The following is a 25,008-nucleotide window of genomic DNA, read 5'->3' as shown; positions in this document are numbered from 1 at the left end:
TAACATTTGAATGGTGTCAGAACAAGGCTCTGCATCTGTCCTTGTGCTCCAAGACCTTAGTGCTGCTTTTGACATCATCGATCACCACATTCTTTTGGAGAGATTGGAAACCCTAATTGGTCTACACCAGTGGTTATCAAACCTTGTATAGTCACGTACCCCCTCTAGCACTAGGGTTAGCGCATTCTGAAATGTTGTTTTTTGTTTTTTGTAAGCCTGCCACACACACACACACACTGTACGATACATTTATTAAACATAAGAATGAGTGTGCATTTTTCTCACAACCCAGCTCGTAGGAAGTGACAAAGAGCTCTAAAAGGACCAGGACACAAATAATAATATAATAATAATCAATGATTTTGCTCTTTCTTTAACCATATAAACATATAAAACCTTATTTGTTCATCAAAAATTGTGAATAACTCATCACAGGTTAATGAGAAGGCTGTGCTTGAAAGGATAACTCTGCAATGTTGGGTTGCATTAAATCATTTCCCACACACAGTCTGTGCCTGTATTTAGTTTTCTTGCTAGTGAGGGCCGAGAATCCACTCTCACATAGGTGCGTGGTTGCAAATGGCATCAGTGTCTTAACAGCTTGATTTGGCAAGGGAGGATACTCTGAGCGCAGCCAAATCCAGAAATCTGGCAGGGGCTTCTGATTAAATACAATTTTCACAGTACCGCTTGTTGGAATTTCGATGAGTCTCTCTTGTTCAGATATCGGTAAGTGGACATGAAAGGGAGGGAGGGAGGGCATGAAAGGGCTAACGAATCCAACTGTGTGTGTCATCCGTTTAGGGAAAGTACCTGCATAATTGTACACCCAACTCACTCAGGTGCTTTGCTATATCACATTTGACATTGTCCATAAGCTTGAGTTCATTTGCACACAAAAAAATCCTACAACGGTGGAAAGACCTGTGTGCTGTCCTTGTTAATGCAGACAGAGAAGAGCTCCAACTTCGGCTCATAGAATGTAATTGCTGAGAGCCTGTAATTCTAGATTCAGGCAAGAAAAAACCTCACCCAGATACGCCAGTCGTTTGAGAAACTCTTCATCATGCAAGCGGTCAGACAAGTGAAAATTACGATCAGTAATAAAAACTTTAAGCGCGTCTCTCAATTTAAAGAAATGTGTCAATACTTTGCCCCTTAATAACCAGCGCACTTCTCTATGTTGCAAAAGCGTTACATGGTCACTACCCATATCATTGCAAAATGCAGAAAATACACAAGAGTTCAGGGACCTTGCTTTAACAAAGTTAACAATTTTCACTGTAGTGTCCAAAACGTCTTTCAAGGTGTCAGGCATTCCCTTGGCAGCAAGAGCCTCTCGGTGGATGCTGCAGTGTACGCAAGTGGCATCGGGAGCAACTGTTTTCACTCACGTTACCACTCCACTATGTCTCCCTGTCATGGCTTTTGCCCCATCAGTACAGATACCAACATATCTTGACCACCAAAGTCCATTTGATGTCACAAAGCTGTCCAGTACTTAAAAAAATGTATTGACCCCCCCATAGATGTAATGGACATATACCAGGAGCTGTGCCAGGCCCGCCACATCTGTTGACTCATCCAGCTGTAACGCATGGAATTCACTGGCTTGTATGCGAAGCTGTAATTGTTTCAAAACATCTCTTGCCATGTCACTGATACGGCGCGAAACAGTATTGTTTGATTAAGGCATTGCTGTAACGGTCGTCGTATGTAATGGACCAAGGCGCAGCGGGTTGATTGCTCATTTTAACTTTTATTTGAACACTGAAAAACAAAACAAGAAAACGAACGAACGAACGAACGAAGGAACGAAGGAACGAACGAAGGAACGAACGAAGGAACGAACGAAGGAACGAACGAAGGAGCGAAGGAAGGAAGGAAGGAACGAACGAAGGAACGAACAGTAATGCAGAATACACACAGCTATGCAAAAACAACTTCCCACAAAACCCATTACAAAAACACCCCTCTATATAGGACCGCAGTAGCTCTTCGGCTGCATCAGATTCACAACTGTCAGTATCCATGCTAGCTGGTCTAACAATAAATGTACAATTACTGATGCTAGCATTGGATGTGCTCGTGGAAGCAGAACAACTTGTGTCATTGGGATAATCGCACAATCTCGCCCATACGCACGCACAGTCCAGTGCGAGTTATTCCAGCCCCTCGCAGATGCCGTGCTAGAGTGGGCATCCAGCCTGGTAGGAGGATGCCTGCACAGCGTGTCTGGTCACCGGTGCACCTCCTAGGACCAGGCTACCCTACGCCCGCTCTACGCACGGCAACCAGCAGGCCCCAGCACAGCCCAATTCGCCGTGTGCTAGCACCCCGCTTGTACAGGACTACTAGTTCCATCCAGCCAGGACGGGTTGTGCAGGAGGTGAGACCAAGACCGCCTGTGCGCCTCCATGGCCCGGTGTTTCCAGTTCCTGTCTCTCGTGCGGACCCGGATGTGCGAAACCCCAGTCTGGTACGTCCAGTACCAGCACCACGCACCAGACTTCCAGTGCGTCAACCCAGTCCGACTCGGCCTGTTCCCGATCCCCGCACTAGCCCTGAGGTGCGTGTTCCCAGGCTGATACCTCCAGTACCAGCACCACGCATCAGGCTTCCAGTGCGTCAACCCAGTCCGACTCGGCCTGTTCCCGCTCCCCGCACTAGCCCTGAGGTGCGTGTCCCCAGACTGGCACATCCAGTACCAGTACCACGCATCAGGCTTCCAGTGCGTCAGCCCAGCCTCAAGAGTTCGGCAATAGTGTGCAGTCCAGAGTATCCGGCAACAGTATGCAGTCCAGAGTATCCGGCAACAGTGTGCAGTCCAGAGTATCCGGCAACAGTGTGCAGTCCAGAGTATCCGGCAACGGTGTGCAGTCCAGAGTATCCGGCAACGGTGTGCAGTCCAGAGTATCCGGCAACGGTGTGCAGTCCAGAGTATCCGGCAACGGTGTGCAGTCCAGAGTATCCGGCAACAGTGTGCAGTCCAGAGTATCCGGCAACAGTGTGCAGTCCAGAGTATCCTGCAACAGTGTGCAGTCCAGAGTATCCGGCAACGGTGTGCAGTCCAGAGTATCCGGCAACAGTGTGCAGTCCAGAGTATCCGGCAACGGTGTGCAGTCCAGAGTATCCGGCAACGGTGTGCAGTCCAGAGTATCCGGCAACAGTGTCTAGTCCAGAACCGAGGGAGACTGCCTGTGATCCAGAACCAAGGGAGTCTGCCTGCGACCCGGAACCGAGGGAGTCTGCCTGCGACCCGGAAACGAGCGAGTCTGCCTGCGACCCGGAAACGAGCGAGTCTGCCTGCGACCCGGAAACGAGCGAGTCTGCCTGCGACCCGGAACCGAGGGGGTCTGCCTGCGACCCGGAACCAAAGGGATCTGCCTGTGACCCGGAACCAAAGGGGTCTGCCTGGGACCCGGAACTGGGTGAGTCTGCCTGGGACCCGGAACCGGGTGAGTCTGCCTGTGACCCGGAACCGGGTGAGTCTGCCTGTGACCCGGAACCGGGTGAGTCTGCCTATGACCCGGAACCGGGTGAGTCTGTCTATGACCCGGAACCAAGGGAGTCAATCAGCGACCCAGAACCGGGTGAGTCTGCCTATGACCCGGAACCAAAGGAGTCTATCAGCAACCCGGAACTAAGTAAGTCAGTTGAAGATCCGGAACTAAAAATGATTAACTATGTATTTAATGAGTCTGCCTACAGTGTGAAAAGGAAGAGGTCTGCCTACGATCCGGAACAAGGGGAGTCTGCCTACGGCCCGAAACTAATCAAGTCTGTCTGCATAGGCCGGAGCCAGAACCACCTCCTGTATAGGTGGGTTGGGGGGGGGGGGGGTGTAGCACAAGTGCCGTCGGTGACTGCAGCCACCCTCCCTTCCCTCCCTTTAGTTTAGGGGGATTTTTTGTTGTTGTTGTTTTTTTATATATATTATTTATGAGGTGCATCCGGGGTCTGCACCTTTAGGGGGGGGGGGGGGGGTACTGTCACGTCCTGACCAGTATAAAGGTCATTTGTTATTGTAGTTTGGTCAGGACGTGGCAGAGGGTATTTGTTTTAGGTGGTTCGGGGTGGTGGTTTATTTAGTAGGGCGTTTGATTTATTATTTCCGGGTTTTGGTTTTGGTTTATGTTCTATGTTTTGTACTTCTATGTTCTTTCGGGGTTGGTGTATTTCTATGTCAAGGTTAATGGGGGGTTGGACTCTCAATTGGAGGCAGGTGCTTTCTCATTGCCTCTGATTGAGAGTCCTATATATGAGTCATTGTTTGGGTTAGTGTTTGTGGGAGATTGTTTCTTGTTTTGCCTGTGTGAGCCTTACAAGACTGTTTTGTTGTTCGTGAGTTCTTCGTTGTTTGTTATTTTGGTGTTCACTTTATTTAAAAATAAATCAAGATGAGCATCCACATTCCTGCTGCGTTTTGGTCCTCCATTCCAGACGACAACCGTTACATAATCTCCACCCGGCACAGCCAGAAGAGGTCTGGCCACACCTCAGAGCCTGGTTCCTCTCTAGAGTTTTTCCTAGCCACCGTGTTTCTACATCTGCATTGCTTGCTGTTTGGTGTTTTAGGCTGGGTTTCTGTGTAGCACTTGGTGACATCTGCTGATTTAAAAAGGGCTTTAAAAATAAATTTGATTGATTAGTTTTGATATTGTGATCCACAAGACTGTGGAGTAGTTACAAGCCTGTCCATGAAGGGTGCGATAAGAAACCCCAGATGTTTACCATAGCATACCAACTAAAGGTGAAGTCTGTAACTGCTTTCCCCTGTAACCTTTCTCTTGGTTTCTTCACACATGTTGTATATGTGTCCCATACTCTACAACAAACCACTTAGATATTTTTAGAGGTAAATAGTTAAAGAAAATAGATTAATGTATTCAACATGTAATGATGTGAAGCTGAATGAAACTCTAGACTTTAACCTGGAAACCCAGTTCCCCAGTTACAGCTTTGAAACTCCTCCCATCTCTGGTCAGTGGTAATAAATAATGCAAATAAATCTAAAGTTATTTGTCACATGCGCCGAATACAACAGTGAAGTGCTTACTTACAAGCCCTTAACCAACAACGCGGTTTTAAGAAAATACACACAAAAAAATAAATATAATGTATATAAAAATATATTAATAAATAAGTAAAACAAATAATTTACAAAAAGAAAATCAAGTGAAAAAAGTAAAACAAATAATGACTAAAATAAACAATAGACAAACAAACAATATACACACACACAAACAAGCCACACAACACACACACACACAAACACCATCACTCACACAAACAACACACACATAATACAGTACATGAACAATAGACCTGATACACATCACATACTGTATACAGACAAATTGAAATACAACACAATAACAAACATATATATGTAGACAGTAGCTAACTAAATGTATTACTCATAACAGAACCATCTGAGGTGTGGTGTGTGTGTGTGTGTGTGTGTGTGTGTGTGTGTGTGTGTGTGTGTGTGTGTGTGTGTGTGTGTGTGTGTGAGAGAGAGAGAGAGAGAGAGATGTGAGGGGTGGCTGGAGATGTCCATTTCCATTGTGCCCCAACAGAGGTTAGCTGGCTTGGCTTGCCACCTGACAACTGAGCAAAGGTTTGAGGGAAGTCCTACACTTACATATCGATCTATTTTTACATTTCTCAAGAATCTTTCTCTCTGTTTTTCTGTGTACGGTGAAGTGGCATGATCTAAGCAGACTGTCATCATTTAGGAAGTAGAGGGGTTTGTTAGAAGGACTGTAGTTGTAGAGAAAATCACTTGTCTGTGGGGACAGAATGGAGCACCCCTTGCTCTGTTTGCTACTATGTAAGTACTGAGTTAGTGTGTTTGTTTATGAATGCTAATTTCCTCATTTACTAAGAATTTAAGGGAAAAAGGAATAACACATTAATCGAAATGAAGACAGTTTCATGCTTTAGCTTTGTTTATTTTAGCCCTTATTGGGAAAATATTAGTAAATGGCACTCAAAGGAAATATCAGCAAATATGGTGTAGATATGAAGAAAGAAAGTGACCACCCTACATTGATGTTGCATCACTGTGAGAACCTGAGCTTGTATAGCCGATGCCATGCAGACCTGGTTAGTGTGGTGGTGGGCATTTAACCAGCTCATTACTCAGGAACTAAAGAGTGGTGCTAACTCAATGGTTGCAAAATGTGCTGTCAATGACAATGAATATAAAATGCAATATTTGTTGGATGTGTTGTTGTATCAAGTTGTGATTATTGTAAATGGTTGAGGGTTCCTTCGCTACAGTTATAGTAAACTGTGTTAAGAGATTAACGAGTGGTGTTTTGGTGTTTTTGGTCTCTCTCTGTGTGCAGAACATAGGAAGTCAGCGGCCATTTAAAGCTGCAGTCCGTAATTCAAACTCCCACAAAATGGCCACCCTGACACTTTTTGTTGTATATGGCTGAGGGATGGGGCTAAGGAAATTCATTAATCTACATTGTTTATAATAATTGTCATAAAATAACCATATATTTTGGTATATGGTGGGATAAGACAGTTTTGAGGGAATTAACATTTATACTCTTCGAGAATAAATGCCTAAGATTAATTTAAAAGTTAAAAAATGTGTGTAGAAATCATAGATTGCACCTTTAAAATAAAGCACAGGATGGATTTGGTAATCAGTAACATGCATATGGCGTGGTGTTATTTATTTCAAGCTAATATTGGAGCAATGTGACTTTCTTTGTTGTAGTGCACACATCTACTCTGGACACTGAAGATGATGGTAAATATTTGAACACTTGATCAAGCCTCCATCTCTTAATGCTTCATCAAATGTTTTATTTGTAATTTTTAAAGCTTCTTTTGACAAGACATATTTTGTGTTTTGAGTGTCGCAAAAAAACAATTGTATCATGCTGGTTATATTTTGTGCAGGAAGGGCAAAGGCTGTTATGACCATATACCCCACATCCTCCCAGGTATTCAGTGGAGAGTCTGTCACTCTCAGATGTAACATACAGAGGGGAGAAGTCACTGACTGGGAATACAAATGGCGCAAGGAATATGTAGAGAGGAGAGGAGACCCAGTCTATGGGAGAGGAGAGGAGACCCAGTCTATGACACATTCTACAGTGAACCTCAGTTTTTCTGGTCAGGAGGTAACTAACTGCATTGAAACTGCATTTAATCATATTTAAATCACCATCATGTGTATATATAACTACTGTATACCTTTGACTATGTCACTCTTTGTTTCAGATCCGCAACCTTCAGTGTCTCTCAAAATAAGACCTAACAGAACTCAACACTTTACATCAAAGTCTCTCTCACTAAGCTGTGAGGAGAAGAGGCACTCTACTGGATGGAGGCTGAAGAGATACAGAGAGAAAGCAGTGGAGTCAGAGTGTGTCTCTAACTGGGGATCAATAGCAGGGTACACATGTACCATCAGGTCCACACGTAAAAAGGACAGTGGAGTGTACTGGTGTGAGTCTGGATCAGGAGAGTACAGTAATGCTGTCAACATCACAGTGGATGGTACGTCTGTTGTACAACATTCATTAACCTTTTTTACATTACAATGTATGACAATGATGTCCAATTCTGCACTCCAGATTTACAGTTTTATTGATATGTTATGTTACACAGTTGGCCCTCTGATCTTGGAGAGCCCTGCCTATCCCGTAACTGAGGGAGACTCTGTGACTCTGAGCTGTTCAAATAGATATCAGGAAACAAACCCGGACCCCAAGGTTGGTTTCTACAAATATGGAGTACTCATCAGGAATGAGACCACAGGAGAGATGACCATCCCTGTAGTATCCAAGTCAGATGAAGGCTTCTATAAGTGTAAATCTAATGAAGGAGAGTCACCAGAGAGCTGGGTGACAGTGAGAGGTGAGAAAACGTTCAGGGTCACATGACCTTTTCAAAATATCAAATCAAATCAAAGTTTATTTGTCACGTGCGCCGAATTCAACAGGTGTAGTAGACCTTACAGTGAAATGCTTACTTCTAGGCTTTAACCAATAGTGCGAAAAAAGGTATGTGTGTGTGTGTGTGTGTGTATGTGTGTGTGTAGGTAAGTAAAGAAATAAAACAACAGTAAAAAGACATTTGAAAGTAAGAGTTGCAAGGCTTTATACAGACACCGGTTAGTCAGGCTTATTGAGGTAGTATGTACATGTAGGTATGGTTAAAGTGACTATGCATATATGATGAACAGAGAGTAGCAGTAGTGTAAAAAGAGGGGTTGGCGGGTGGTGGAACACAATGCATGAGGGTAATATCTGTGGTTATCAGTCATTTGTAGTGTTAAAAAGCATTCTGTAGGTTTGGAGTTGCAAGCTCAGGCTGGTCATCTGATCTCAAGTCAGTTGTCAAATATATGTTCACTTTGTCCACTACTTTATTTATTTTCTACAACTACCTCAGAACCTGATAGTGATTTGCTGTTCTCTCTCCAGGTGTAACTCCTGGACCCTCTACATTTGTCCTAGTAGGAGTGGTTGTGGGCCTGGTTGTTGCTGGTGTTCTACTGGCCATTCTCCTGGTACTGCTGTGTCGATATAAAAAAGCCGAAGGTGAGACTTTTATCAATTCTCATTCAACTTTTTGGTTCATGTTTAGGAGAAAGACGTCTAATTACAAAAGTTTAAAACATTAACGACTTGATACAGTTTAATATTATACATTTCTCATTACAGGTTCCTGTTGCAACAGAATACTCTGGTGAGTACACCTGTCATTCAACTACGTTGCTTATCATACAGTCAAATATAATCTGTGTTTCATGAGTATCTCTCTCCCTGTAGGCCCCACCAGCCCCAGAGGAACAACCTGGACCCCCAACAGGACCAAGGATCTACCCAGGGCCAGGCTCCTGATGCTGGGTATAATAATCTGCAGCATGGTCAGTCTCTCATCCCAGACCACTGTCACTCTCCCCTCTCTGTAACTTCACATACTGACTCTTCACCATTCACTTTACATACATGTTACTGTACTCTATGTCCCTTATCAAGCTGAGGAAAACCAACCTATTAATCTTTCTCTCTCTTCTTTGACCAACAGGTGGCGCTAACATCTATGATACAATCACTCCCTCTGACAATGGTACTGGGAAAGGGAAAGGGGGATACCTAGTCAGTTGTACAACTGAATGCCTTCAAATGAAATGTGTCTTCCGCATTTAACCTAACCCCTCCGTTTCAGAGAGGTGCGGTTGGGCTGCCTTAATCGACATCCATGTCTTCGGCGCCTGGGGAACAGTGGGTTAACTGCTTTGCTCAGTTGCAGAACGGCAGATTTTTACCTTGTCTACTCAAGGTTTCGATCCAGCATCCTTTGGGTTACTGGCCCAGCAACCTTTTGGTTACTAACCACTAGGCTACCTGTATGTTAAATTTAGCATGAAAACAGTATAGAGTTGTTGTTGCTGTTGTTCTTCATATGTTTAATATTACTAGCATACTAACATTAAGTAGAGATATTAGTGTATTACCTGTATATTGCAGATGCTGGTGCTGCTACTGCTGGATCAAGTGATGTGATGTACGCCCAGATTCAACTCAAAAAGTTGGACAAGAAAAAGAAAAGTAATTCTCAACTATCACATAAACGAATACAAATTGTGCCGGTGTTTTTTTCCTCATCAAATTTGATAAAAACGTACAAATTCTCTCCTCCTAAGAAATGACAGCTGATCCAAAAGAAAATCCAGTCTATTCTGAGGTCAAGACAGGGAAGACCACAGGTGAAACCCATTCTACAGGTTGGCAGTCAGTGAAATCTAAATGTGTGTTTTTGGAGTTTCAAAAAAGATGCAGAATAAGCTAATTCCTTAATTTGTTGACTGGAAATGTACATTTTCAGCAGCAACTGGACCTGTTGATGTGACCTATGCTGAGGTTGACCTTAAAGAAACAGCAACCCCATCTGAGGCAGATTCAGTCTATTCTCAAGTGAAGCCAGGTACAGCCCCAGGTTAGACTAATAGCCATATGCTATTAATACTTAATATGATACTAATATGGAACTAATGCTCTGATATCAAAGTATAATGTATCTATTTAAAGTATGTCTCTTTGACTGCATGTCCTAAACAACTTTGTGTGGTGATATGTTGCAGATACTTGAGGGATGGAGGGATGGAGGGATGGAAGGGTGGAGGGAAAGAGGGTTGGAGGGATGGAAGGATGGAAGGACAGACCATCAGAGGAGCAGAAGGAACCCGGAACATGGATTTTGTACGCTCAACACACACAAGCAAACACACACATGCACAAACACATACGCAATAACACCTTGTACATTAAGGAGTTCTTATTTTATTGTATTTAAGCATGGTTTTACAGTGTTTCACTGTAAAAGCTTCTCTTTTTTTACTATATGGTGCAATGATGATGCATATTATCTGCAGCTACAGCAATTGTATCTGCTTTCTATTGAGTTTTATTGTTGATTTATTCAGATGATAGAATAACATATTTGTATATGAATTTCCCAAAAAGTATTATTCACGTTTTCTTCTAACGGCCTGTACTTTTACAATATCTTTGCATTGTGCTTCTTTAATAAACCATTTTTTATCCACCGGATGGCATGAGTGCTTTCTTACAGTAAATGGATATTGTCATCGTCATCAACTTTTCCATACAACCTAATTTGATCAAAACTTCTTTCAGCCTAGTATAGATCTCAGGCTCCACAATGTGTGAGTTAAAGTGCGATCTGGTATTTCTGCATCCATTTTTGGACTTAATTATATCTACCCATTGAGTCTTGAAGAATATAACATAAAATTTGTAAGTTGCTCTGGATAAGAGTGTCTGCTAAATGACGTAAATGTAAATGTAAATGCCCCAAGAGCAAAGTTCAAATGTCGTACCCCATCAGCTGAAGCCCCACTGAGATTTTCAGAATGACTTTTTGGGGAAGAGTGTGCCTGAAAAGAACAGTTCTTCTCAGTTTTATGATGTCATATACTATGCAGGAGTTCTGAGGATCTAGTAACCTACGTATGAATGACTACCAATTCTCCCATATTGCCTCCTCATCCTACAGACAGGTCACGACGAATAATGAAATTAGTGATGTATGACTGACTGCTTTTTTGAGTGTCCCTGCATGGTCTGGAAGGTCACTGTTCCAGTTATGGGGTTTCTGTGTCTATGTGTTTATGTCTATGTGGTCAGACAGACAGCCGGCAGCCAGCCAGGTCATTGTCACTGCTCCTGAGAAACAGTCACAGGAAGTGACATCACCACAAGATGTTACCTTAAACGTAGAAGGGGGGCCTCTGTCAGTAACCTGGGACAAACCACCTTCCGAAAAAGTTGTCAGGTGTTTCATGTCCCTCAGTCACACTGACCTATGAGCATGCAAAAGAAGTCATGCAAACACTTCTGCAGGCATATGAAGCCAAGATGAAACTGCACAGACACTGTTATGACAGTTTGCTCTCACTCTCTCTCTCTCTAACCCCCCCCACACACTCTCTCCCCCCTCGCTCTTTGTCCTTCTTTCTCTCTGTCTCTGTCTCTCTCTCAATCTCCCTACTTTCTCTTTCTCTGCAACATTGAGTGGTCTGCTCATAAAGTAACAAAGCTACCGGTATCTGTGAAACACCATGACCATTAACCACACAACCAGCAGCAGCTAGGAAACACATGCTCCTAAACCACCACCATCAGACTGATCAACAGAGTGACAGACCCCAAACCCACACACGTCTCATTGTCTAACGAGTGTGAAGGGTTATTTTCAGAGAGCAACTATAGAATGTGACTTCCTTTTCAGCTAACATTCAGTAATTGTATATAGAACAGCAGCCCTCATCAAAAGGAAGTCTCTGCTCCTTCTCCTCTTTCTTCTCTGTGTGTTTTGGTTAGTCAACCGCTAGCTATCAGTGACAGTGATAGATAAGGACATACAGCCAGAGGAAACAGTCAACGCCTTAAAGAGATGTCTGATGGTCCCTTCTCCTGCTTCTCCAAACAGGGAATACTACTTCTCCTACTCTCCAACCTCCACTATGGTAAGTTTTGTAACTATTTTTATTTATTTAAACATTTTAAACACAATAAAACCGCAACGAGGATGACACAAACAGGTTAAAAAACGTATCCCCATTGTGGTCCTCTTGAAAAAAAAAAAATACACAAGGTAACATGAAAACACAATATATCTCAAATATGTCTCATTAATAGGGAGGAAACCGTAAAAGCATTGAAACAATTATTCTTTCTTGCACAGTTTCTTAAGGTTAATCATAAAACTCCCAAGCTTATTCATGGTTTTAATATGGTTTGGTACACCATTCCACTGCACCAGTGTTAAGTAAATAGCTTCTTCCAGCCATGCTCCTATTGTAACGACCAAGGCTGGAGTCGAGAAGCAGGTACGGGGAGTTGAACATTTAATTAACAGACATGAAACAAGACAGGCACAGCGTCAGCACACGGGAAAACAAGGACATGACAATCAATGCTGCAACAGGGAATAGAGCGGGGAACCAGACAGATATAGGGGAGGTAATGACATAAATGATTGAGTCCAGCTGAGTCCAATAATCGCTGGATGAGGTTGAGTAATGATGGTGGCAGGAGTGCGTAATGCTGGGGAGCGGGGGCAGGCGTGACACCTATAGAGCAGCTGTCTCATATTGGCAACACTGGCTCTGGTGTGATGGCTATGAGAGTCTCTAATGAAATTAAAATAACCAGACAGGTAACTGGGGAAAGGTCATGTATCACTTTAAAAACCATCAACAGTTTAATCTGCACCACCACCAGATCAACTGGAAGCCAGTTCAGTTCCCTGAAATGATTAGGACCAACGTGCGTCTCTATGGCTGAGCTTGAGTATAATTCTCATTAGTTTGTTTTGGGCCGTTTGAAGTTTGTCCTTCAGATTTGTTGTTATGCCACTGAAGTATGAGATACAAACATAGTCATAGTGGCACTGTATCAGAGATGTTGCCAGGGTCCTCATAGTCTCTCTATCCAGGAACTTGGCTACCCTTCCCAGGAACTTTGTCCTGGAGAGAACATACCCAATGGCCTTCAGAGCCACAAGTTCGCATGTCATGTGTTGGTCCAGTTCACATCCCAATGTATGAAACAGTGAAGTTTTCCTTCATCGCCACACCATTAAACTTGACTGAGAAGTTGGAGAGTTTTTCACTTTGTGTTTGGACCCAAACAGGACCCATTCTGTCTTGCCTAAATGGATAACCACATACTGACTTTAGTCAGTTGGCTGCTTAGGGTCTTTTCAACGGTCTCCTAATTCTAATGTGAAAACAAGAGGTTAGAATCATCCCCAAACAGGATCTATTACATGTGCTTGCTTGCATGATAAAGTAATGAAAACCGTCAGCTTTCTCTAACGTCATTGTTGGTCTTTACATGGTGTGTGTTGACTGTAGAATGCCAAGTCATCAGTGATTGGTTGGATATTTAGAATCTTTTGCTTTATTACTGTTTGCTAACACCTACATAATACCTGTATTCAGGAACATATCATAATGTATGTATTCTGCAGTTTTGAGTGAGTGCCAATGGTGTGGTTGGGTCAGCAGCTGTTGCAGTACTTCTAGAACGCAACAGATCTTATGACCCTGTGCCTAATGGCTGTCATTCATTAAACTTAAGGCGATATGGGACTGTATCAAATTACTGTTTCTATTACATAATATGATACATTGCCAGACTAGGATAACTGCAGTTACGTCTTTAATACATCAATGAACTGTAACTTTATTTTTTTCTTAATTCATTGACATTTTTTAGTGTAAGGGTTAATAAAACATTACTTCAGACTGATATGTAATTATAATGTTGCCCATGCAGTATATTATGCATTTCTGGTGAATAATTACACAGTAAACACATTGGTATTTGTTCTTGTGAGCTGAGGAGGGGTTATCAGATCCACCTCCACTTCTCTTTTCCTGTCATCTCATCCTGTTCTACTGAATGTGGGGGAGGAGGGGACTTTAATGAAGTCAAAAAGGACCCACACACTCAGATACGTAAAGATATAAGGTTATAATATGTAAAGTGCCACGTACAGCATAAATGAAACCTGGAAATGTGCTATATAAATCCAATCCATTATAATCTATTATTGATTAGGTAGGACTTTGCATTGCAGTTTATTATTGTGTAATTATTCATGTAGACACACTGTAACAAGTATTGCAGTCACACTGTTACAAGTATTACAGTGTAACAATGAGTAACTACAACACTTGCTACATTGTACTACATGAATAATATGTAATATAGTGTGCAACCATTGATTGATGTCAGAATAACGTGTGTATTTGTGTGTTTCAGGTGTAGGTGTTCCTCTGATAATCAACAAGAGAGTGGGGGACTCCGTGGAGCTGCTGGCAGGCTTAGAGAGGGAACATTTCAAATCCTTGGTGTGGAAGTATATGGGAAAAGATATTGCAGAATTCATCTCAGAAGTTGTATATTCACCTGGATCCCAGTTTGAGGGGAGACTAAAGATGAGCACCAAAAACTTCAGTTTAACAGTCAGAGAACTGACACTGCAAGACTCAGGGGATTTTCTACTTACAGGTGAAGGGGACAAAGGTCAGATTGACAGTAAGACCATCACTCTGAAGGTTCACAGTAGGCTGTTATCACCATTTTTGCATCCTATTTTGACATCATTCTTATTTATATCCATAACCATGGCTGATGATCTTTACACTATAACACAGGTATTGTGGTATTATACTGACCTTACTCACCATGCTTTGTTAAATATCCATCAAATTTTCCAGTTGTCTTTCTCCTGGTGGTATGGCTATGGTAGGGTTCATTTATGGTAGGGCGGCAGGTAGCCTAGTGGTTAGAGTGTTGGACTAGTAACCGAAAGGTTGCAAGATTGAATCCCCGAGCTGACAAGGTAAAAATCTGTCGTTCTGCCCCTGAACAAGGCAGTTAACCCAATGTTCCTAGGCCGTCATTGAAATTAAGAATTTGTTCTTAACTGACTTCCCTGGTTACAATTAGGAGATTCTGAAATGTGTAGTAGGCGTGGTGATATAGACAAGCTCATACGTCAAATTTCTATTTTCTAGATTAAAGAAAATGTTGTAGTTAATAGTATTACATTGATTAGTGAGGTTGATTTATGCCTGTGAATAGAAAGTGTACTATTTTGCATTAGGATTATGTGCTCGCCAGGCATCAATGAGGTTGTAATCAGAGAGCATTTGCTGTAGAGCCTTTGTTAAATGTGAATTGTAGTTGTTCTTATTTGATTTGTCCTCATGTCCAACATGGCATTGATGTCTGTGCCAATAACCAGATAGAATTCAATTAATTCCCAAAAATATTCCGTTCACAGATTTAATTTTTTTTTATACCTTTAATATGTTGAGTGCCTTGCATTTAGAGTGAATTGTAATTACCACCCATGACTGTATTTGTTAGTGACAGAGACATGATTGTTGTATTGAATGGTTTTCAGTACTATAGCCTTTACCAAGGGAGAGTCTAAGTGAATATGTTATCTTTAAATTAAACTCATTACAAATATCTTAAAGCCTTTGAGGGCCGAGTTACACCCTAACACACTGGTCTGAAACTCCTGGTTTACATGCCACATCCAGGGGCAAAAATCTGATATCAACTTTGGGGGGGACAATTACATGAAATTTTCTCAAGAGCAATTCCTGAGGGGGACACCAAAAGTAGTGCTGTAACACATAGCCTACATTGTAATATGGTAAATGTATATTGAGGAACCAAAGAAATAAGGTGTTTGCCGTACTCCTAACTACCGGTACCCAAAACTACACAACTACTCACAACAGCAATACCATTGCCTTTAACAAATCTTAGTTCAGTCACCAGTTTAAGTTGAGAGTGGGGGTATCCATGGCATTTTCCAATTATGTTCCTATTTTACAAGTCAAAAAAATTGAGAACCTTTCATAATGTTGCCAAACAAAGACTCAACAAACTTACCTGAGACTCCGTCTCTGCCAGTCTGTCCCTGCATATCTGTCCCCAACTCTGCTGTCTGTGTGCCATCTGTTGCCTGCTCTGCCTAATGACATCATTGTGAAACATTTCCATTAGAATTTCATTTCTTTCTTATGAACATTTTATCAGCTAGTCTTTGAGATATTAGGCTACTAGGGTTCTTTACGTTTTGGTGTACTGAAAAATACTCTGATGTCCGTCTTTTATTTTTCTGCCATTTTTCTACCTGGCTGGCTGGCTACACACACACACAGTGTGTAGGTTATTTACAGTAGGAGATGGGCTTCTATCATCTTATCTTTTATCATTCTATTTGGGCTTCGATCTAAAAGGTAGCTAGCAAATGTGAAACGGATTAAAATGACAAGAGTTGACAGCTAAACTAAACATCAGCATTCAACAAGAGAGGATGGTTTTTGCTTCAGCAGTGATGAATTCATGAACTTCTTCGATGAAAAGATGATGATCATCAGAAAGCAAATTACGGACTCTTTGAATCTTCATATTTCTCCAAAGCTCAGTTGTCCTGAGTCTGCACAGAACTGCCAGGACCTAGGATCAATAGAGTCAATCAAGTTTTTTAATCCTATCTCGACACATTTATTAAAATAGTCATGGCCCATAAACCCTCAAGCTGCATACTGGACCCTATTCCAACTAAACTACTGAAAGAGCTACTTCCCGTGCTTGGCCCTCGTATGTTGAACATAATAAATGGCGCCCTATCCAACAGATGTGTACCAAACTCACTAAAAGTGGCAGTGATAAAGCCTCTCTGGAAAAAGCCAAACCTTGACCCTGAAAACATAGAAAACTATCAGCAGATATCGAGTCTAACATTCCACTCATACATTTTAGAGAAATCTGTTGCACAGCAACTCACTGCCTACTTGAAGAAATATAATGTATACGAAATGCTTCAGTGTGGTTTTAGACCCCATCATAGCACTGAGACTGCACTCGTGAAGGTGGTAAATTACATTTTAATGGTGTCAGACCAAGGCTCTGCATCTGTCCTCGTGCTCCTAGACCTGAGTGCTGCTTTTGACATCATCGATCACCACATTATTTTGGAGAGATTGGAAACCCTAATTGGTCTACACCAGTGGTTCCCAAACTTTTTATAGTCCCGTACCCCTTCAAACATTCAAACTCCAGCTGCGTACCCCCTCTAGCACCAGGGTCAGCGTACTCTCAAATGTTATTTTTTGCCATCATTGTAAGCCTGCCATACACACACTATACGATACATTTATTAATGATAAGAATGAGAGTGAGTTTTTCTCAAAACCCGGCTCATGGAAGTGATAAAGAGCTAATATAGGGCAATGGCACCAAATAATAATACAATAATAATCAATCATTTTGCTCTTTATTTAACCATCTTACAAATAAAACCTTATTTGTTCATCAAAAATGGTGAATAACTCACCACAGGTTAATGAGAAGGGTATGCTTGAAAGGATGCACATAACTCTGCAATGTTGGGTTGTTTTGGAGAGTCTCAGTCTTAAATCATTTTCCACACACAGTCTGTGGCTATATTTAGTTGCCATGCTAGTAAGGGCCAAGAATACACTCTCACATAGGTACGTGGTTGCAAAGGTCATCAGTGTCTTAACAGCGCGATTTGCCAAGGCAGGATACTCTGAGAGCAGCCCAATCCAGAAATGGCTTCTGATTAAATACACAGAACTGCTTGTTGAAATTTCAATGAGGCTCTCTTGTTCAGTTATCGGTAAGTGGACTGGAGGCAGGGCATGAAAGGGATAACGAATCCAGCTGTTTGTGTTATCTGTTTCGGGAAAATACCTGCGTAATTGCGCACCCAAGTCACTCAGGTGCTTCGCTATATCACATTTGGCATTGTCCGTAAGCTTGAGTTTATTAGCACACAAAAAATCATACAATGATGAAAAGACCTGTGTGTTGTCCTTGTTAATGCAGACAGAGAGGAGCTCCAACTTCTTAATCATAGGCTCAATTTTGTCCAGCACATTGAACATTTTTGCGGAGAGTCCCTGTAATCCTAGATTCAGATCATTCAGGCGAGAAAAAACATCACCCAGATAGGCCAGTCGTGTGAGAAACTCGTCATCATGCAAGCAGTCAGACAAGTGAAAATTATGGTCAGTAAAGAAAACTTTAAGCTTGTCTCTCAATTTAAAAAAACATGTCAATACTTTGCCCCTTGATAACTAGCTCACTTCTATATGTTGTAAAAGCGTTACAAGTGGCGTCGGGAGCAACTGCTTGCACACGCGTTAACACTCCACTATGTCTCCCTGTAATGGCTTTTACCCCATCAGTACAGACACCAACACGTCTTGACCACCAAAGTCCATTTGATGTCACAAAGCTGTCCATTACTTAAAAAATATCCTCTCCTGTTGTCCTGGTTTCCAGTGGTTTGCAGAAGAGGATGTCTTCCTTAATTGACCCCACATAAACGTAATGGACATATACCAGGGACTATGCCAGGCCCGCCACATTTGTTGACTCATCCAGCTGTAACGCATAGAATTCACTGGCTTGTATGCAAAGCAGTAGTTGTTTGAAAGCATCTCTTGCCATGACACTGATGCGTCATGAAACAGTATTGTTTGATGAAGTCATTGTCTGTATAGTTTTTTGGGCCTTTCCCCCCAGCATTGTCCCAGCCATATCCACGGCAGCAGGCAGAATTAAGTGCTCCACAATAGTATGGGGCTTGCCTGTCCTAGCCATTCGGTAGCTCAACATATAAGACGCTTCTAGACTGTTTGAAAACGTGAAAAGAAAAGAAAATATATATTTTTTATAAATGTGTGAATCAAATTTTTTGGGCACATTGCGCATACCCCTAATCACCCCCCTCCCCTTTTCTGCCTCCGGCTATGGTACCCTGACCAGTTCACCTGACGTGCTACCTTGTCCTGGACCTGCTGTTTCGACTCTCTCTCTACCGTACCTGCTGTCTCGACTTCGAAATGCTCAGCTATGAAAAGCCAACTGACATTTACTTCTGAGGTACAGACCTGTTGCACCCTCTACAACCACTGTCATTTGACCCTGCTGGTAATCTATGAACATTTGAACATCTTGAAGAACAATCTGGCCTTAATGGCCATGTACCCTTATAATCTCCACCCGGCACAGCCAGAAGAGGACTGGCCACCCCTCGAAGCCACCGTGCTTCTACATCTGCATTGCTTGCTGTTTGGTGTTTTAGGCTGGGTTTCTGTAAAGCGTGATATCTGCTGATGTAAAAGGGCTTTATAAATAAAATTGGATTGATTGATTGATTAGTTTCGATATTGTGGCATTCCCTGTAGGTCAGTTGGTAGAGCATGGTGTTTGCAATGCCAGGGTTGTGGGTTTGATTCCCACGGGGGGCCAGCACAGAAAAAAATAAAATACATGTATGAAATGAAACGTATGCATTCACTACTGTAAGTCGCTCTGGATAAGAGCGTCTGCTAAATGACTAAAATGTAAAATGTAAAAATGTGATCCACAAGCATGTGGAGTAGTTACAGGCCTGTCCCTGAAGGGGGCGATAGGAAACCCCAGATGTTTACCATAGCATACCAACTAAAGGTGAAGTCTGTAACTGCTTTCCCCTGTAACCTTTCTCTCCCCATGTTGGTTTCTTCACACATGTTGTACATGTGTCCCACACTCTACACTTTACTTACAAGCCCTTAACCAACAATGCAGTTTTTAGAAAATACTCCCAAAAAAGTAACAAAAATCATGTACATAAAAATAAATAAGTAAAAATATAATTTACATAAGAAAAGCAAGTGAAAAAAAGTAAAACATTATGAAAATAATAAACAATAGACAAACACAAACAATATACACACAAACACAAGACACACACAATACAGTACATGAACAATAGCCCTGATACACATCACAAATACAGACAAATTTAAATACAACCATAAACAACACAATAACAAACATATCTATGTAGACAGTAGCTAAACGTATTACTCATAACAGAGCCATCTGAGGTTGTGTGTGTGTGTGTGTGTGTGTGTGTGTGTGTGTGTGTGTGTGTGTGTGTGTGTGTGTGTGTGTGTGTGTGTGTGTGTGAGTGAGTGAGTGAGTGAGTGAGTGAGTGAGTGTGTGAGTGAGTGAGTGAGTGAGTGAGTGAGTGAGTGAGTGAGTGAGTGAGTGAGTGAGAGAGATGTGGCTGGAGATGTCCATTTCCATTGTGAGGTTAGCTGGCTTGGCTTGCCCCCTTACAACTGAGCAAAGGTTTGAGGGAAGGCCTACACTATCTATCTATTTTTACAATTCTCTAGAATATTTCTCTGCTTTTCTGTGTACGGTGAAGAGGTGTGATCTAAGCATGATGTGGTGTGATCTAAGCAGACTGTCATCATATAGGAAGTAGAGGGGTTTGTTAGAAGGACTGTAGTTGTAGAGAAAATCACTTGTCTGTGGGGACAGAATGGAGCACACCTTGCTCTGTTTGCTACTATGTAAGTACTGAGTTAGTGTGTTTGTTTATGAACACTAATTACCTCATTTACTAAGAATTTAAGGGAAAAAGGAATAAGACATTAATCGATATGAAGACAGTTTCATTCTTTAGCTTTGTTTTTGGTGTTTTAGCACTTATTGAGAAACTATTAGTAAATGTCACTCAAAGGAAACTGCAGCAAATATGGTGTAGATATGAAGTAAGAAAGTGACCATTCTACATTGATGTTGCATCACTGTGAGAACCTGAGCTTGTATAGCCGATGCCATGCAGACCTGGTTAGTGTGGTGGTGTGCATTTAACCAAGTCATCACTCAGGAACTAAAGAGTGGTGCCAACTCAGTGGTTGCAAAATGTGCTATAGGAATATAAAATGCAATATTTGTTGGATGTGTTGTATAATCAAGAAGTGATTATTGTAAATGGTTGAGACTTCCTTCACTACAGTTATAGTAAACTGAGATGAATGAATGGTGTTTTTGGTCTATCTGTGTGCAGAACACGGGAAGTTAGCTGCCATTTAACTCTGCAGTCCGTAATTCAAATTGCCACAAAATGGCCACCCTGACACTTTTTGTGGTATATGGCTGAGGGATGGGGCTAAGGAAATTCATTCATCTACATTGTTTACAATAATTGTCATAAAGTTACCATATTTTTGGGTTTATGATGGGATAAGACAGTTGAGGGAATTAAAAGTTGTCCTCTTCAAGAATACATTTCTATAATTAATTGAAAGATCCAACATGTGTGTAAAAATCTTAGATTGTACCTTTAAAATAAATTACAGGATTGATTTAGTAATCAGTAACATGAATATGGCGTATTGTTATTTATTTCAATCTAATATTGGAGCAATGTGACTTTCTTTGTTGTAGTGCTGAGTACACACATCTACTCTGGACACTCTAAAGATGATGGTAAATATTTGTACACTTAATCAAGCCTTCATCTCTTAATGCTTCATCAAATGTTTTATTTGATATTTTTAAAGCTGCTTTTGTATAGACATATTTTGTGTTTTGAGTGTCTCAAAATAACATGTGTAAAGAAATTGTTTCATGCTGGTTTTATGTTGTGCAGGACAGGCAAAGGCTGTTCTGACCATACACCCCAAATCCTCCCAGATATTCATTGGAGAGTCTGTCACTCTCAGATGTATCATACAGAGGGGAGAAGTCACTGACTGGAAATACACATGGCGCAAGGATGATGTAGACTCAATCAGTAGGAAGCATGAATATGAGATCAGTGAGGTTAAGATTTCAGACAATGGTGTCTACAGGTGTCTGGGTAAACATATTGATAATGGGATGTATTCTAAGTGGAGTGATGCAGTCAGACTGACAGTGACAGGTAAGTCATCTTATCTCTCATTCACATCACTGCCTCCTTGTCCATAACCACTTGACATTAGGCCCATTTTAAGGACGCTATTTTGTCGTTTTAAAAAGGTCTGTCTACTATTGCAGTTGAGATTCTTACTTTAATTAATTCTCCTTTCATGTAATAATTGAAGAAATATGGTGTATGGTACTAAGATCATACTTTTAACTGATTGATGACAAACTGTTTCCACAGCTCTGCCTACAGCCTCGGTGAAGATGGTCACTAACCAGGAGACACTGTATTCCGGAGACACAGTCAAGCTGCGGTGTGACATATCAAACTACAGAGACTGGACGTACCACTGGTTAATAAATAAAGAACGGCTTTCCAGTCAAACCAGTAAAACAACCACCATCTCTCTCTCTGACCAGGCTGGTCAGTACCAGTGTCAGGGGACAAGGACAATACGGCCCCAAAATTCATATCTCAGCTCATCTCTCCACATTAGCGTCACCGGTGAGCTCGCTATGAACCTTCAATCCCTATCTGGACTTTCTGAATTTTGAGCCAATTTTGAGTCAATCATGTAGATGTGGTCTGTGTGTTAGTATGAATGGAAAAATGAATAGTTACAGTACTACCTACAGAAGTATGATCATACGTTGGAGAGATTTGTGCTCTGACTGCATTTGCCTTCATATTTAACTGTGTTTCCACAGCTCTGCCCACGGCCTCAGTGAAAGCCTCTCCACGGGGTCCCCTCTATTCTGGAGAGACGGTCACTCTGCAGTGTGACATATCAGACAACAGAGACTGGACGTACCGCTGGCACAGAGACAACCAACTGCTTCCTAATCCGACCAGTAAAACCACCACCATCTCTCTCCCTGACCAGGCTGGTCAGTACCAGTGTGAAGGGACAAGGACAAGACAGCCCAAGAAGACATATCTCAGCTCATCTCTCACCATCATTGTTGCCTGTGAGTTAAATAACATAACCATCACTTCCTTAAATGTTGAGAAGGATAAGATCTTCATACCATTCTACACAGTGAAAGTATTTTTTTAAACAAAAACAGATGTATACATTTAATTCAAACCAAATCAAGTCAACATACACCTATAATGGACTTTTATAGTAAGAAAACGTTCCAACAACAGCTAAATCTTTGGATGTTGCTAAGCATGTATCCAGATCTTTAAATTATGCTCTTTTCTTACAGCCCTGCCCAATGCTACACTGACCATAACACCAAACCCTGCATACACTGGAGAGACAGTAACTCTGACATGTTCAGTGGGGTCTGACAGTGGCTGGTGCTACACATGGTACAAAGACAACACTAAGAAAGTAGTGACCTTGTCTGGCAGACGCACTACAGCAGGAGGCACCTTCACCATCAGTAGAGCTGCTGAGTCTGACCAGGGTCTCTACTGGTGTCAGGGAGAGATCCAGTCCAGATCCATATCATCAATCATCAGTGATCCTGTCACTATCACTGTGAAAGGTGAGTTACTTCATGTGTTTTTTTTTATCAAAAAAATGGACACTATTTATATTGAGTCAATCATGTAGATGTGGTCTGTGTGTCAGTATGAATGGAAAAATGAATAGCTACAGTACTACCTACAGAAGTAAGATCATACGTTGGACAGATTTTTGCACTGACTGCATTTGTCTTCATATATAACTGTGTTTCCACAGCTCTGCCCACGGCCTCAGTGAAAGCCTCTCCACGGGGTCCTCTCTATTCTGGAGAGACGGTCACTCTGCAGTGTGACATATCAGACAACAGAGACTGGACGTACCGCTGGCACAGAGACAACCAACTGCTTCCCAATCCGACCAGTAAAACCACCACCATCTCTCTCCCTGACCAGGCTGGTCAGTACCAGTGTGAGGGGACAAGGACAACACAGCCAAAGAAGACATATCTCAGCTCATCTCTCACCATCATTGTTGCCTGTGAGTTAAATAACATAACCATCACTTACTTAAATGTTGAGAAGGATAAGATCTTCATACCATTCTACACAGTGAAAGTATTTTTTAAAACAAAAACATATGTATACATTTAATTCAAACCAAATCAAGACAACATACACCTACAATAGACATTTATAGTAAGAAAACATTCCAACAACAGCTACATCTTTGGATGTTGCTAAGCATGTATCCAGATCATTAAATCATGCTCTTATCTCACAGCCCTGCCCAAAGCCACACTGACCATAACACCAAACGCTGCATACACTGGAGAGACAGTAACTCTCACGTGTTCAGTGGGGTCTGACAGTGGGTGGAGCTATACATGGTACAAAGACAACACTAAGAAAGTAGTGACCTTGTCTGGCAGACACAATACAACAGGAGCCACCTTCACCATCAGTAGAGCTGCTGAGTCTGACCAGGGTCTCTACTGGTGTCAGGGAGAGATCCAGTCCAGATCCATATCAACAATCATCAGTGATCCTGTCACTATCACTGTGAAAGGTGAGTAACTGTGTGTGTGTGTGTGTGTGTGTGTGTGTGTGTGTGTGTGTGTGTGTGTGTGTGTGTGTGTGTGTGTGTGTGTGTGTGTGTGTGTGTGTGTGTGTGTGTGTGTGTGTGTGTGTGTGTGTGTGTGTGTAGACATCACTGTATATGTCAGTATTCTGATAGATCTTGGTAAGTCAGACAGTTCATACTGTTTGTTCAGAAATGACAACTTATGATATGGTCATGTTGTGCTGAATGCTGATCAACATTATTTTACATTCTAAGGTGTGTGATAATATTTATTCTCTGTGTTGTGTCTGTGCAGAGAGACTTGTGGCTGTTCTGACCCTCCAACCCAACTGGCCCCAGATATTCCGTGGGGAGACTGTTACTCTCAGTTGTGACATACAGGGGGGAGAAGAGATTGAGTATGCTTTTTATAACAGTGGGAAGTCGGTCTACACCAAAACAGAGCCTGAGTACAGAATCAGTCCTGCAAAGAATGGTCTATATACCTGTGAAGGTCTTCAGAAAAGAAATGGCTTAAAACACTCCCAGACAAGTAATGCTATACAATTGACCGTGTTAGGTAAGTCTGTTTTTATGGGATTGAAAGAGAAAGACAGAAAGGATAAGGTCAAATAGCAGACAGTGAGATCAATGATGGAACAAAACTATAGTTAGATTTTGGGGTAAGGTACCATAATAACAAAATGGGTAAA

General features: G+C 41.8%; 2 protein-coding genes and 1 pseudogene across 2 annotated transcripts in view; 2 read left to right on the top strand and 1 right to left on the bottom strand.

Annotated features, from left to right (window-relative positions):
* The window catches only part of LOC115199251 (SLAM family member 8-like), a 256,891-nt pseudogene that overhangs the window by 138,506 nt on the left and 93,377 nt on the right, over positions 1-25,008 (bottom strand).
* LOC115198464 (carcinoembryonic antigen-related cell adhesion molecule 5-like) overlaps positions 1-25,008 on the top strand; it is a 162,080-nt gene that overhangs the window by 131,814 nt on the left and 5,258 nt on the right. Inside the window, exons 2-7 of the mRNA XM_029760425.1 lie at positions 21,357-21,398; positions 21,562-21,834; positions 22,060-22,323; positions 22,527-22,787; positions 24,017-24,301; positions 24,612-24,875. Coding sequence (XP_029616285.1) covers positions 21,357-21,398; positions 21,562-21,834; positions 22,060-22,323; positions 22,527-22,787; positions 24,017-24,301; positions 24,612-24,875 — 1,389 coding nt within the window. The remainder of the gene's footprint in view (positions 1-21,356; positions 21,399-21,561; positions 21,835-22,059; positions 22,324-22,526; positions 22,788-24,016; positions 24,302-24,611; positions 24,876-25,008) is intronic.
* On the top strand, positions 7,774-10,145 carry LOC115198493 (uncharacterized). Its single transcript, XM_029760468.1, has 8 exons — positions 7,774-7,887; positions 8,457-8,573; positions 8,697-8,721; positions 8,805-8,902; positions 9,507-9,587; positions 9,683-9,745; positions 9,865-9,975; positions 10,121-10,145. The coding sequence occupies exons 1-8, from the start codon at positions 7,794-7,796 to the stop codon at positions 10,126-10,128; spliced, it is 597 nt and encodes a 198-aa protein (XP_029616328.1). The 5' UTR covers positions 7,774-7,793; the 3' UTR covers positions 10,129-10,145.

The sequence above is a fragment of the Salmo trutta genome, chromosome 8 (assembly GCF_901001165.1).
Source record: "Salmo trutta chromosome 8, fSalTru1.1, whole genome shotgun sequence".
NCBI lineage: Eukaryota > Metazoa > Chordata > Actinopteri > Salmoniformes > Salmonidae > Salmo > Salmo trutta.
Note: the sequence above shows the minus strand (reverse complement) of the source record. Positions and strands in the feature narration are given on the sequence as shown.